This window comes from Pagrus pagrus (genome assembly GCF_965226575.1).
Source record: "Pagrus pagrus genome assembly, chromosome: 1".
NCBI classification, from domain to species: Eukaryota; Metazoa; Chordata; class Actinopteri; order Spariformes; family Sparidae; genus Pagrus; species Pagrus pagrus.
This window is the reverse complement of record NC_140185.1, coordinates 26,476,826-26,490,857: the sequence shown is the minus strand read 5'-3', so window position 1 is coordinate 26,490,857 and position 14,032 is coordinate 26,476,826. Positions and strand designations below refer to the sequence as shown.

At 43.5% G+C, this 14,032-nt stretch overlaps 1 protein-coding gene across 1 annotated transcript; it reads left to right on the top strand.

The window, feature by feature from the left end:
• The first annotated feature begins 377 nt into the window (after positions 1-377).
• qser1 (glutamine and serine rich 1) lies at positions 378-12,211 on the top strand. Its single transcript, XM_084349052.1, has 13 exons — positions 378-770; positions 2,960-3,069; positions 3,629-3,763; positions 4,510-7,839; positions 8,102-8,406; positions 8,621-8,737; positions 8,859-8,992; positions 9,081-9,256; positions 9,365-9,502; positions 9,594-9,691; positions 10,311-10,457; positions 10,674-10,769; positions 10,927-12,211. The coding sequence occupies exons 1-13, from the start codon at positions 661-663 to the stop codon at positions 11,065-11,067; spliced, it is 5,037 nt and encodes a 1,678-aa protein (XP_084205178.1). The 5' UTR covers positions 378-660; the 3' UTR covers positions 11,068-12,211.
• The last annotated feature ends 1,821 nt before the right edge of the window (positions 12,212-14,032 follow it).

Sequence of the window (14,032 nt, the reverse complement as noted above, 5' to 3'; positions counted from 1 at the left end):
AAAAAGCTCACAAGTTATTCTAAATAAAGTCTCAAAGTGGGTTTATAACAAAAAAAAATTACTATGATTTTATGGTTTCCAGACTGAACAGGGGGTTCACTTGGAGTTACATGACAGTATACACAATAATACTTGACATTTTTGGTATTGTTCTTATAATAAACACACCCAGGTAGAGCCAGGCTGTAAAAAATCTCATGCTATAGAGAATTTGGGGTATATATTTATGGTATAAAAAAGTTTTCGTCTCTCAAAAAGGTCCCAGGATCCCTGCAGGGGGAGGGGAGGGGACTGGAGGGGGCATGGAGCTGAACTTTTAGGTGGAAGGAAGGAAAACTACAAAACTTCCAGCCAAAGTCTGCGGTGCATCCTGGGAAATAAACCAACATGGGTACGTGAAACCATGCAGGGCTTGCACGGCTCTCCATGACGGGAGATGAACAGAAATTAACCAAATCACTCTTGAAGGCGAGAGGTCCACGTTTATCCGGGATATAGCACGGCTTCACGGCGGCTTCGTGTGTGCGGGTCTCGGACGGGACTTGCCTGCCTGCTCCTGGTCGCTCGCTCGCTCGCTCGCTCGGTGGGTCGGACCCAGGCTGCTACGATGTGCGTCCGCTGCTCCACGAAGCTCCGTCGGGGAAGTGAATCTTTCACCGGATGATGGACAGGAACTACCCGACCTCCAGCTTTGCGGACGCGCTGGCTCCACCAGCACAGACCGTAGCTTCTTGGGCCTATGACCGCAGCACAGCTAGTGTCAAGCCAAGGTAAAAAGATGAAGGAGAGGGCACCTTCCGAAGGAAATGTCGGTGATGGAGGGCCTAGCTTAAGTAAAGGGGTCCTTATTGTTACGGGGAACACTGGTGGAACTGGAGAAATGTCGTAATTTGATGGGAGTTGTGGAGGCTTTGACTTGTCAGTGGTTTTGGTAGCCGTTTGATAGTTTACTGTCTCCCACCTTGCTAGTTTTGGCTAGCACACCGTACCAGCAGCATGGTCATGTACAGAGTTGGTACACACCAGAGAGGGATTTATTTAATATTTGTACGAAGTTGAGCAGCTAAGCAGCCAAAACTATCGTTTTATCGGCCCGTTTTCTTGCCCCACAGGTGCCCAGCAAAGCCAAAACAACATAGGTAATTAGCCACCGATGCTAGTCATGTCAGTTATGGCACTTCAAATAAGTGGTGCATAAGTTAGCTATTGGTGTTGTTACCTAAGAGCTAATAGGCGACGTGTCCAACTCTGCATATTTGTCATTATTTGAGTTAGGAGAGCGATAGGTACGATTTACTTTGTATTTTATGAAATAGACAAAGTAGTTGTAACCTGGCAAAGTTGTAAACTCTAACTCAAGACTGTTTATATCATGTCTTACTACTTTATTGTGCTAAAGAAAAGGTATCATGCTTAATGACAGAGTTGTAGTTTTCTGCTGTAGAGAAGTGAGGTTGTGCTCACAAGCACCCATTTAATCAATGTTCATGAAACCTGCCTTTGTATAAGCATTAACTGAAAGGATGATCCATAAAATTAGGTTACGGAAAGAACCAAAGCATTCAATAATTTACATATGTATGTGATCCTCTTTGATAATAATGATTAATCAAGTAAAATATACCATGAATTTACTCATTACAGGTTAAAAAATGCTAAGATTAACTCGGCTCCCTTGTGTCATATCAGTATGACCCAAATAGCAGGGGTTTGTGGCTTTTGATTGACTAAAAATAGGCGATGACGGATTGGCACTTGCTTTTGCTATAATTGCATAATAGACCAACCATGAAATGATCAGTGGCCACTTTCGTAGGTACACCTGTAAAATCCGGCCTAAAATTCTACTTTTTACGAAGATACTATCAGAGAAGTAATAATTTAACTACATGTTTATTATGGAGGTTGTAGTTTGAAGTGATGTTGCTCTGGTCTGCATTATATTAAGACATGTTTTTAATTTTTAAGCCCACCCGATTAATAAACACAAAGGGGGGAAGAATATTAAAAACACATTTCAATATAATGCAGTACAGCACAATAGCACCACTAACTGTGACCTTAATAATAAACATACAGTTTAATTAACGTCTCTCCAGCACTGTCGACAAAAACATTATAATCTGCAGAAATGTGTGCATCATGGAGTGTATATTAAGCTTGGTTATGTATTGTTGAAACTTAATAGTCAAATAGCAGAGAAGAGTAATAAAAGTTTTCTGGCGTGTGTATGTGTCTGTTGAAGGGACCAGAAAAAGAGGCGGATGACTCTTTTTCACCTCAGTGTTCTTCCACAGATGTTTACCTTCTGGCAAAAAGAGAACGCACTGGCTCGGGCTGGCTGCATCTGATTACCACAGAATTTATTTCTGTTTCCTATGAATTTTCTCCCTGCAGAGACAAAGTCATATGTCAGATATTAAACTTTTCTCCGTAATTGGCTCAGGCAAACTTGATTACAATGCACTTTTACAGTGTGAACAACCATTCAGATTTTTACAAGTAAGAATTATAAACTTAGGCTGCTGGTTATTTCCACTCAGATGAATATTACTAATATTTTATTTATTTTTTATTTTAAAATTAAGAACAACCGGGAAAGGTTTCTTCTTCTCTGGTCAAATTGATGTCCTGTTTTGCTTTTCACATTTGTGTGGTCTAACAGTTCTGCTATATTTTTATAAATAAGTTTCCTTTTTGACTGACTTTGTTCTGTGCAGACCACATCAGTTGAAATATATAATGCATTGGACACATATAGAGTGTGTGGTTGATTCTCTTTATAAACTGTATGTAGCTAGTGTGTTACTCAGTAGACAGCCAAGACTTTACAGAATTAATACTTAACAACAAGCATGCTGTGTGTCAAGTGAGGTCATGTATTTGGGTCGTACATAGTCGAGTGCGTCACTGCTGCTTGTGGAGATGAGAGCTCTCGTGTTTGTGTTTGTTGATGCAGTTCCAGTTATGGTGCAGCACACCTTGATGCAGAGCTCCTCCAGCGGCAAAGCTACACTTCCACCCACCAGCTTCCCACCTACACTACATCACACCTTCCTGCTGCAGCAGGTGAGTTTTGAATACAATACACTTTTTTAGAGGGTCAGTTCACCCAGATTTCAATAAGCCTACTTTGACACCTACACCTACTGTCTCATGTGCCACCGATCAAAATGGTGGATGTAAATGGAATTTTATTTGTGGCGCTCAAAACATTACAAAACTATAATTAAAAAAACAGTAATTGAGCTGGACAGCACACAGGCCTGGCTGTAGCTGAGTGTTAATTGAGGCAGTTTCTTCAGAAGAAACTAGTTCCTCGCTTCTGTTTTACATTTTTTCAGCCTGTCGTTTTAAAATTTGAGCGCTGCAAACTAAATTCTTTACAGCTTTTTGATGTATAAGGGTGGATGCATAAATCTCAGAAGCAGATGTCACAAACCCAAATACAACACAATTGTCTGCATGAGTAGATACTACAGCTTGACCAATACAAGATTTTTGCAATTTGGGTGAACTATTGGTAACCCTTTTAAGGCTCTTATTTCCTTGGCACATCAGACGGATTGTATTTACTTACTGCCAATTTCTGTAGTTATCCTTCTTTTCCTCTTGTTCCTGTCAACAGCACTTGACTCAAGCAGTAATACTTCTGAGAACTCAATCATGAGCTTCCTGTCAGCCATGGAGTCTAGAAGCCTTCAGGCTGGTCCTGTTAGTGCCTCACTGCTTCCTCCTTTCAGACCCCCATCATGGCCTGCTGGTGAGAACACACACACTCATTCACTGGTTTAATTACACATCACTTATTGCGGTTTTGCCTAATAATCCCATTATACTGTGTATGAAGGCCTTTTATTTTATTTAACCTAACCTGAATAACGTGGTTTATATACAGTATGGTCTTTTTTGCTTTGTGTGAGAAATATATTCACTGATGGAGCTTTACCAATAATCTAATCATGATCTAATCAATGAATCTACACTTCAAAGTCCAGAATAATATTGTGTATTAAACTAGGTAATGTTACACATTAACCTCTAAGACAGGATGGACAGATTTTAAATAAAGATTTAAAAAAACTCAAAAGTTACCTGTAGATCTTGGTGACAACTATAGGAAATCTGCATTATGTGAAAAAATAAAAAATGTAAATATTCTGAACTATTGAAGCAATAAGCATTAGCATGTTGTGCGTTGATACTGTTTGAATAAAGCTGCATAATAAAAATCAATGCAAGATAGGGCTGAAACATTGAACTTTTAGAGATTAACAAAATTTAGTTGGTTACTGATGTTTTGTTTACCACAACTATTGTGTATACAAGTTTTAGTTATTATGCTTGGATTACATGCTTTCATTTTTCCTGTCAAATTCAAAGGGGGCTTTATTGGCATGAAAGTTTAACAACAATGTTGCCAAAGCATCTGTCCAACACTCGGACAGTCTTTAATTGTCCGAGTGTAGTATGCCACATACTTATTATTGTCTACTGTGTTCAACGCAGGTACCAACTCTTCCACCACTGAGCTGTATTTGACCGGTGCCCTGCCTTCGACTGCCACTTTCCCCTCTCCCGCTGCTCTGTCGTCCTATCAGCACGCTGGTGCCTACCCTTCCAGGAGTTACGCTACCAACCCTTCCTTGGCTCTCCAGGATCCTGCCTTCAGCACCTCCACCAATGGCCTCTTCTCTCACCATGACCCCCTCCTCCATCTAAAATCAGGCCAGACAGTGCTCCCCACTGCACTGGCTTTCAACCATCTCTCTGCCCCCGCTTTGGGCTCGACTCTGCCTGTCCAGTCCTCCACGTACCGCTCGGCCCAGGAGTCTGCCCCCCACCTTCTACAACCCCAGTTCAGCTTGCTGCCTTCTACCCTGCCAACCCCTCATGGTGCGCCTCAACCCTACGGGGCCACGGTTTTCTCGGGCTCAATTGAAAGAGCTCTTCAGCGTGAATGTAGTGTCATCAAACACCACCAGAGGCCTTCCAGCAGCCATGCAGCCTCCGAGCAATTGCCCAATTCAGAGCACTCCTTACAGGGGTACTTTGGCTCTGGCAGTGAAGTGGATGTGTCCTACCAGCAGGACCCATCCCGTCAGACTCCAGTGTCCTGCAGCTCTTCCACAGGAGTAGATTCCTCTCAAGGGGTCAGTCGCGCTCCACAACCCAAAACTGACTCAGTAACTCAAGCTTATTCGTCCAGTACTTTGCCGAAGTCTAAAGACTGCACTTCCAAACTAGCTGAAGAGCGTCATGAGCACTCTCAGAACCATACAAGAGGCTCTCCGGAGCATTATTCCCCCCCAGGACAGAAGCAGAACTCAGTGATTGCTAATCAGCAGTCAGCCCAGCTATCAAGCCTGATGTCGAGTAGTCTGTCTCAACCCTACATCACCCCGCACACCCAGTCACAACCCTCTCATTCCACCTCAGACAAACTCTCGACCCTTTACAAGACTTTGCCTTCCCTCTCCAGCCAGTCTGACAATGTGTCATCTGTAAGTCAGACTCTTGTTTACTCCTCCAGTCCCGGGCTAAGCCAGGAGCAGGAGATCCAGTACGGAGCCCAGGTCCAGGGCTTGTGTCAGGGGAATCTCTCTGAGAGCTACCCTACATCCCACTCTCAGGGTGCCCCAAATGTGACCTTTACATCTCAGTCACAGGGGCAGGCTTTGGTGACTCTGTCTCAGAGCTACGCCACAGGACAATCTCTTAACCAGTCCCTTAACTCCTCTTACCCACCCACATGTGTGCGGAGTCTGTCCTCATCAAATTCTTCACAGGACTACTCCTTGATGCAGGCCTCACTGGGAGCTAAAACGCATGACACACTGTCCCAGCAGCAGACACAGCCCCATAAATATGTTTTGTCTGCACCGTTGCCTACCTACTCTTCAACTGCTCAAGCCTTACAGAATAACGTCAGATCCTCAGTACAGGACATAAAGCCAACGTATGGCAAACAGAAACTTGAAGAGCTTCCTATCCAGGACATTGATGCTCTTCAGCAGGCGTCTATGGAGGCTTCTGCTGCAGCTAACAGCATGTCTGCTCACAACAATGTCATCTATGTTGTTTCAAAAATGGACGATCATCACAAAACACAAAGCGTCATCCGAAGCAATTCACGTTCTGATGACCAGCTCATGGGACTGGGTCATGTAAACGCAACACAGGTAAAGGCCGAAAGGATGGGTGCTCTGAGTCAACAGCACATTCATCTAAGCAGTGCCAATGGTCAGGAAACTGCCAACACGAAACCCCCAAACTCCAGTATTATATCTTCACATGGACCCCTCAGCTCAGAACAGCTCAAGCAGCACACTCTCCAACTCAAATCTCCTGAGCCACATCAACAAAACCACCAGAATCATAGTCAGTCCCAGAGCCAGACCCCAGCAGCCCACCCCCAATTTATCACCGTCCCTAGCACTCAGGTTCTCCTCGACCATAACCAGATGATTCTGCTCCAACAGCCCCTTGTCCACCATGGTCAAAACGCATCAAAGGTGGTATCGGTACAAGGTATCCAGCCAGGTCAAGATCTGGGCCCTGTTCATGTGCAGTATCTTCACATGGATCGAGAACTGCTGGGTCCCAGTGTCACAGAAACCCAGAGTCAGCAGGGCACAGTAGTGTCTGAACAGAGCTCAGGGTGCTCTGATTCTTCTAAACACCACTACAGCCAGTCGGCAAGTCAGCAACCAAATGATGCCAAGAACCACTTTGCTCTTAACTCCATTTGCTTCCCCGACTCCATGCTACTTGCAGATGACAGAAATATTTTGTCAAATGTTGACGACATCCTGGCTGCCACTGTGGCAGCCTGTGGCGTCACGCCACAAGACTTTGTCAAAGCTACATCCTCTGCTGAGGCTGAAATGGCAGTGATGGCGAGCCCAGTTGATTCTAAAGGTCACTTCCAGACTGTGGATATAAGGCACATGTCACCTAGTTTCTCCTCAGCGCAACATCAAATCATCACCAACACTAACTCCCACACCATGACTATGACTCTAAATGGAGCTCAGATGGCTACAGATTGTCAGGGTCAGTCTGTTCACCACAACAACACCTCTGAGCTGGACACAAATGGAGATGGAGGGAGCTCCGAGAATGACTATCACTTAGCCGGGCAGGTGTATGACCCCTCAGGTGTCCAGTCCAGAGTTAAAGGGAATGCAAAGTGTATTAAAACAGAGGATGGCCTCATGGAAGGCCCAGGTGGTGAAGACTTTCCCAAGAAGAAGGCTCGCTCTAAGTCCTTGACCAAACCAGGTGGTCCTGAGGACGATAGTGGACAGGCTAGACCGGCCAAGCGCACTGTGCAAGCAAAGCGACAAAACTCCAGGGGTAGTGATGTCAGCTCGCCATCTTCCTTACAAAACGTGTACGATGGTTGTCCGCAGCAGGAGAGAATCAGGCAGAAGATCCGTGAGGTGGAAGAGAAACAGCCAGAGGTCAAAACTGGCTTCATCGGGTCCTTCCTCGACTTCATCAAATCTGGCCCCAAACAGCAATACTCTCCGAGTCCTACACGAACTATTAGTCGCCCGAGAAAGCCCTGCACCGTGTCCAAACCACTGCCTTGTGCTATACCAGCTTTGCCTCCCAAACTGCAGACTCTGCCCGGGCCCTTGATTCCCCAGGAGAGTCCAGTGGTGAGCTCTCAGCAGAAACGTCTGGATGAAGATCTGCAAAAGAACCTCGAGACTCTGCCGTCGTTCAGCTCAGATGAAGAGGAGAACACTGGGAAGAACCAGGCCCTGAGGAACAGCATCAGCTCGGCGCTTTCAGCTCTGGATGAAGCTTCAGATCGGAAAAGCAGGACAGGTAATAATACCGGCCTAAGCTTGTCAAGTGTGGCCGATCTAATTGTCTATACATTTTATCGGACTTGAGACATCAATTATACCAGAAAGAGTTTGTTTTTATGGTAATATGTTGTAATATGCATTGCCTGTGTACTTGAGGGTTTTCTGATCTTTTATGACTGGAATTACTTGATATCATACATATGAAGAGTCTAATTAAGTTATTTCTTTCAGACGATGTTTTTCTTCGACACATTCATATATTTGCTGCTCTTCTCCAGATAACCAAATGCCTGTTTCCATGATGAAGCCAGACCATGTTCCCATCATGCCGCGCACTGTCACAGAGGCCTGTTTGCCGCAGGTCGTCACTCCTATGTTGACAACAAATGCTGTCCCAGGAGGGACTGTGTTTGCAGCCAAAGAGGGGACCAAAGCGTCCCCACCAGGCGAGTTGGCTGTGCGGTTGGTCAGTGTGGCCATCGAGGGACTGACGGACGAGGAGCTGTCAGACAGCGGAGGAGAGGGAATGTACCGGGAGAGAGACGAGTTTGTCGTGAGGAATGAGGATATCGAAACCTTGAAGGTACAACCTGGAAAAATGTGGACACAATGCTAATACGTGGGATGTGGATTTTTGGGGTCAGAACTAAGCTATGTTTCCTTATGGCAGTGTAGTGGATCTTTTTTTTTATTGATGCATCTGTGTCTTAACCCAAAATTGTGGAAGGATATATCTTATACTCATTACTGAACATGTACTTTCTTATACTCTAAGCCTGTTCTGTACTTGTTTTCAGGTGACAATGAGAACAGGCAATGAACCTCCAGCCATCTGGAAGGTCCAGAAGGCTCTGCTGCAGAAATTTGTGCCTGAGTTGAGAGATGGAAAGAGAGTCTTCTCAGCTACAAACAGTGTAAGTAGACATGCTAATACCCATGTGTGCATGGAGGAGTATTGGATCATTCAAATAATTCATCTTTCTTTATTCTCTGACCTTTAACATTTTCTTTTTCTTTGTGTGTGTGTGTATGTAGTATCTTGGATATTTTGGTGATGCCAAGGCCATGTACCAGAGGGTATATGTGAAGTTCTTGGACACAGTTAACAAAAGGGAGTATGTACGAGTTTGTAGTCGAAAGCCACGCTGCAAACCTATGAATTCACTAAGGTTGGTTTAGAGTGTTGATCTACGTTATTCAGCTGTTTTTTAAAACATGACTCTTCAGTGATGAAACGTTCTTTGTTCTGGCTCTCAGGGGTGTTCAGGTGAAGACTTTGCTGGGCTTGACAGCCGCCCCTTCCTCAGTGTCCCAAAGCCAAAAGCCGCGACCCAAACAACCTAAGCCCAGGGCAGAGCCCCCGCCGAAGAAAAGGAGGAAATGGAAGGAGGAGTTTTCACCCACTGCCTCGGCATCATCTGCAGAAGACGATGGTGGGAAAGCCTTTTGATTTTTTTTCATCAGCTGCTATAACTGCAGTCTAAATCTCATCTCACTCATGCCCTCCTGATCTTTGATCTCTCTCACAAACACACTCTTAGAGTTAAACCCTCCCGTGCCGTTTGCTTCACGTCTCCTCAACACACGAACCATGAAGGAGACATTCAAGAGCTTTGTGGAACTGCTCATCAGCATTGCCTTAGACGAAGATGTAATGATAGCTCTTGAGAGGGCAAACGGTGAGTGAATTGACTGCTACGGTTTTCTATTGAGCTGTTGTCTTAATAGTAGGCCAACAACTGAATGAAGATGTGTTTTGGCTTGTTTCAGATGAGTTGCTGTTGCCACACATGAAAAGAGTGGATGGGATGATCACTGACAACAGGAAACGCCTGCTTCACAAACTTCACATAGGACAGGTCCTAAAGGTGAGTGTTTCTTTAAAACTGCATATTACCGGATAGGTATGAGTTCTCTGCAAAAAAGCTGAAGATTTTTTAAAAATGTTATACATTGTTTTTTTAGGCAAACTAAGATTATTATTTAACTCCAAAAGACAAGTTTACAAACTCAAACTCTGGATCTATAGAGAAGAGCAAAGGTGCAGGATTGTGACTGCGATGCATGAACCTAATGCTGCGTTCTGTTGCAAGTTGGTATTTCCAAGTCGGTAGTTACAACTTCCAAACTGAAAGTGTCCCAGTGCATCTGCTCGAATAAACATGGATGCTTGCTGCAAACGGGTGTTTGAATGGCAAGCCTGCAACCTTCACAAGCTACAGACTAACTACAGAGTTGTATTTACTTCACGTTCTACAAAACAAACACTTAGTAACAAAGTAATTGTTTACTATGTGTACTGCTGTGATGTCATGTGTGTTTATATCAATGAACTTGGGCTTAGTGGATCTTGCTGGAGTTTCTGACTTGGAATTCTGACCTAGATGACTGTTTCGTTGCACTTTTCCATGTTGGAGTTAGTTTTCATTCCTCTAGTTTTGAGTGCACAGGAATGCAGCATTAGTGACTCTCCTGTTCTGTCTTCAGACGGCTCTCGACAACTTCCCAGAGATCTCCGTGGTGACTGAACTGAAGAAGGATGGGGAAACCCCGGCCTTTAAGGTGCGTCTCAGTGGGAAGGCCTACAACAAGAAAACGATGAAGCCCTACAAGATGCCTAACAAAGTGCCACAGGTGAGACGAGATAATATTTTGGTAAACGTCACTGTGCTGTCAGTAGATGTCCAGCAGATGGCACAGTGTCACTATGTTGTGTTTTTCACTCAATCCTTTATTCTGTTGAGCACCTGACTGCTCCCTTCCCTGTCATGTCCACTAATGTTTGAAAAAGAGCAGAATTTTAAAATATACTTCAAGAGCGTTTTAAGCCTTTGCTTTTTCTGTTCCTAGGAGTACACAGTGGATCAGCAGAGAACACAGTGGTTCTCTCTGTACCACTCTTTGCAGCACTACAAGTACCACACGTACCTCATGTGTAAGGACGAGGTGAGACATTTTTGTACATGTGCATGCTTGCTGTGCTAGATCAGTATAGATTTTCTTCTCTGTTGAGTAATGATTTGCAGGTTTGATGATGCAAATTGCAAGTGAAGCTTCTGAGCTCCTTTCAAGTTGTTTTCCATTTGTGTTTTCGGCCCTCCAGATCGCGTCTCTGCGGGTGCAGGCAGGGGACCTGGGGCAGGAGGAGACGGTACAGAAGTGTCTGCAGAACGGAGCTTGGGTGGAGGGGCTCTTTGATCGCTTTGGAGAGCTAATCAATCAAGTGCAGCAGGCCTGCCGATGATCCAGCCTTGACTTTGGTTTAAAAACGAAGTCCAACAGTTAAAAACGAGAGGATGCCTCCAGCTCAAAATGGCAGAAGAGAAGGATGGAGTGAGTCTCTCCTTCCAGCCACAGAGAGATTTGAATCAGGGATCTGTAAGCCGACTTTGCCTGAAAGACGTTTTCGGGGGCCTTGAAGTGGCAGCAGGTGAACAGCAGGACAGCAGTATTGGTTATAGTCTGCATTGCTGCATCCCAGCAGAAAGCAGAAACTTGATCAACAGAAGGCAAGGACATTGTTTTTGGAAGCGTTTTGGAAGACTTCCAGTTGATGCTACTCCTAGTCTTTTTAGGTTTTTGTAGTTACAAGCTCACTTTTTATGGGCCTTTTCATAGATTTATATAATTTTTTTAATCTTTTTTTTTTTTTTTAGTTAAATGCCAGATCATAACCAGTGAGTATGCACTAGATAGAAAGCAATCGGCATAGTAAGTAGAGCACAGCAAATAAAAATGCAGAAATCTGATTTCCTACCTTTACAAAAAGCCTTCGTCAATCACTTGATAAGTAGGCTCACATACAGAGAAGCTGATTTATTGTAAAAAATAAAAAATATCTCTATATATTATATATAACCGTAGCTATATACTGTTTGTAAAACATCCATTTTGTCATGGAGCGCCAACTTATATATAATGTACATTTTGTATAAAAGAAAAGCGAGGTGGAAACTGCAGCAAATCTCTTAAGGAAGAATTTAGTAACTATATACTGTATCTATATTGTGCTTTAACTTTTGTGCTTCAGACACCCCCTTTGCTTCTACGATGCAAGTCAGTGCCGTTCCAGTACTGCTTTTTATGAATTTTGTTAATCAAATATTACTACCTTGACTTATCAGAGGGTGAGATGAAAGAAACAAAAGTTGTCTTTATACTCCTTTACACGCATAGCCCACATTTTATGACAAATAGATATATATTTTTCACAGAAGTAAATATTGTTATGTTCTCTTGTTCAATACAATTTCTGAGACTCTTTTTCATTGTTTTTTCACAGTTTTCCAAAATGGACTCTTTATAAGTCAGTTACCAGTTTTATGCTTTCAAAAATAATCTTGTGCTTTACAGATGCAGTTTGTAAATAAAGTGCAGCATGTAGTAGGCGTCTGCTTTGGTATGTTTTGTCTGAGGTGGTTAATGGGGCTTCACAGCATATCATTTTAGCATCAACACCGCACTGATGTTGCCACTCGGTGGTCTTTCTGCCACTCTGTTTTTGTAACCATGATAACTTCCACCTTGTGCTTCATCACACGCATAACCTCTGTTGAACTATTCACATTATCTGGTGGAAATTCCTGTATGTTTTTCATATCACAATTTGTCAGAAAAACAAAATAATGCAACGTCAGTTTCTTTCCAATATGTGCAGCCCTGGTGGTTAACATCTTATGGTTCCAATTGCCTAGGGCTCAAGTGTCACGCAACTTTGAAAATGCTGTAGCAGCATAGAAGGTCTTAGCTTAGAAGAATGGTTCTCAAAGTGAGGAGTGGACCTCTGGGGGGCATTAAACTAATATATACTGTATATGAAGGGTACATGAAGAGCATTTAATCCCACTAAAATTCAACCTGGACCCTTCTTTATAAGTTGCTTCTGCTATCATTGTTAAGGATTGATAAAAAGTTGTAGGGTAGGGGGCGTGAAGTTTTTGTTTTTGGTCATGCCAGAGAAAGTTTGAGAGCCACTGGCTTCGAAGGTTTTGTCCACACACATCTCATTACATTTGGAGCTTCAGTACTTGTATGCAGAAAATCCTGCACTATGCATCCTGACTGCTGAAGTAGATAATGTGTAGTTCCACTGCAAATTCTCATCAGAAATAGAAAATGAAGTTCCTAATGACATAATGTGTTGATTTCAAAAGGACCACACAAGATGGGAAAAAGATGTAAAAAAAAAAAAAAAAAAAAACGAAAAGGAAACAAGATCAGACTGCTGTCAACAGCATGGAGCATCACTATTTGGCTCCTTAAACCTCACAAGGAACACAGACATTATCACTGACAGTGTTGAACCTAGAGTGCCCCTAGATCAGTTAATGGAAAGAGAAATGGCAGCATGAAAAGACTTTTTGAGCAGAATCTGTGTACAATCTGTAGGTGTGAGTGAAGTCCTCTGCAGTGCTTTTAACCAGGAGTATGACCGTGTACCAAGGTTGTTTGGTACATAAGATTCACTCCATTGCACAGGATCTGATGGAGGTGTCCTTGGGTATTATTTTAGAGGCTGTGTTGCCAACAGCCTTAGACGTTAGAGGGAAGAAAAGTGTGTGAGAGTAAGATTATCATCCCTCATTACATATTTAATCACTGATGCAATTACACCTCCAAAAGCCCCAACAGTGCGTTATGGCATCTATAGTCTTATCAGCACTAAAAAAAACATTTCCCTTTGACTCATAGGCTTACAAATACTGATTACAGTCAGCTACTGGTCTCCAACTCTTGAAAAAAATGATTTTCCCTCAGCTCAAAGTGGTCAGTCAGTGTTTACATCACCTGCTTGTTGGAGTGTACAGTTCATGTTCTGGCATTGCAAGGCGAGAAACTTGTCGCGATGCTCGCCCACCATGCTCTCATAACCAAACTATTCATTGGTGGCTGACTTTGTGTCGTCTGAGAGGGTTCTCCAGCCTGTTGAATAAAATATAATTGTCCAGTCACAATGCAAAATTACTGGCAGCCCCCAACAGACAAAAGTGTCTCTGTGCTGCGGCGTCCGCTCTGTGAGGAAAGCCACTGTCCTCTGTCCTTTGGAGCTGCGGAGGACGGCCTGTCAGGCAAGCGTTTGGGATTCCAGCACGGGCACAACTTGGAGAGACAGATACTGGATGTCTGCTCTCCAGATGAAAAGCATATGAATTTTTAATGCGCTGCATTGTTCCATATGTGGGAGACAGACTGAGGACCCTTGAGGCAGC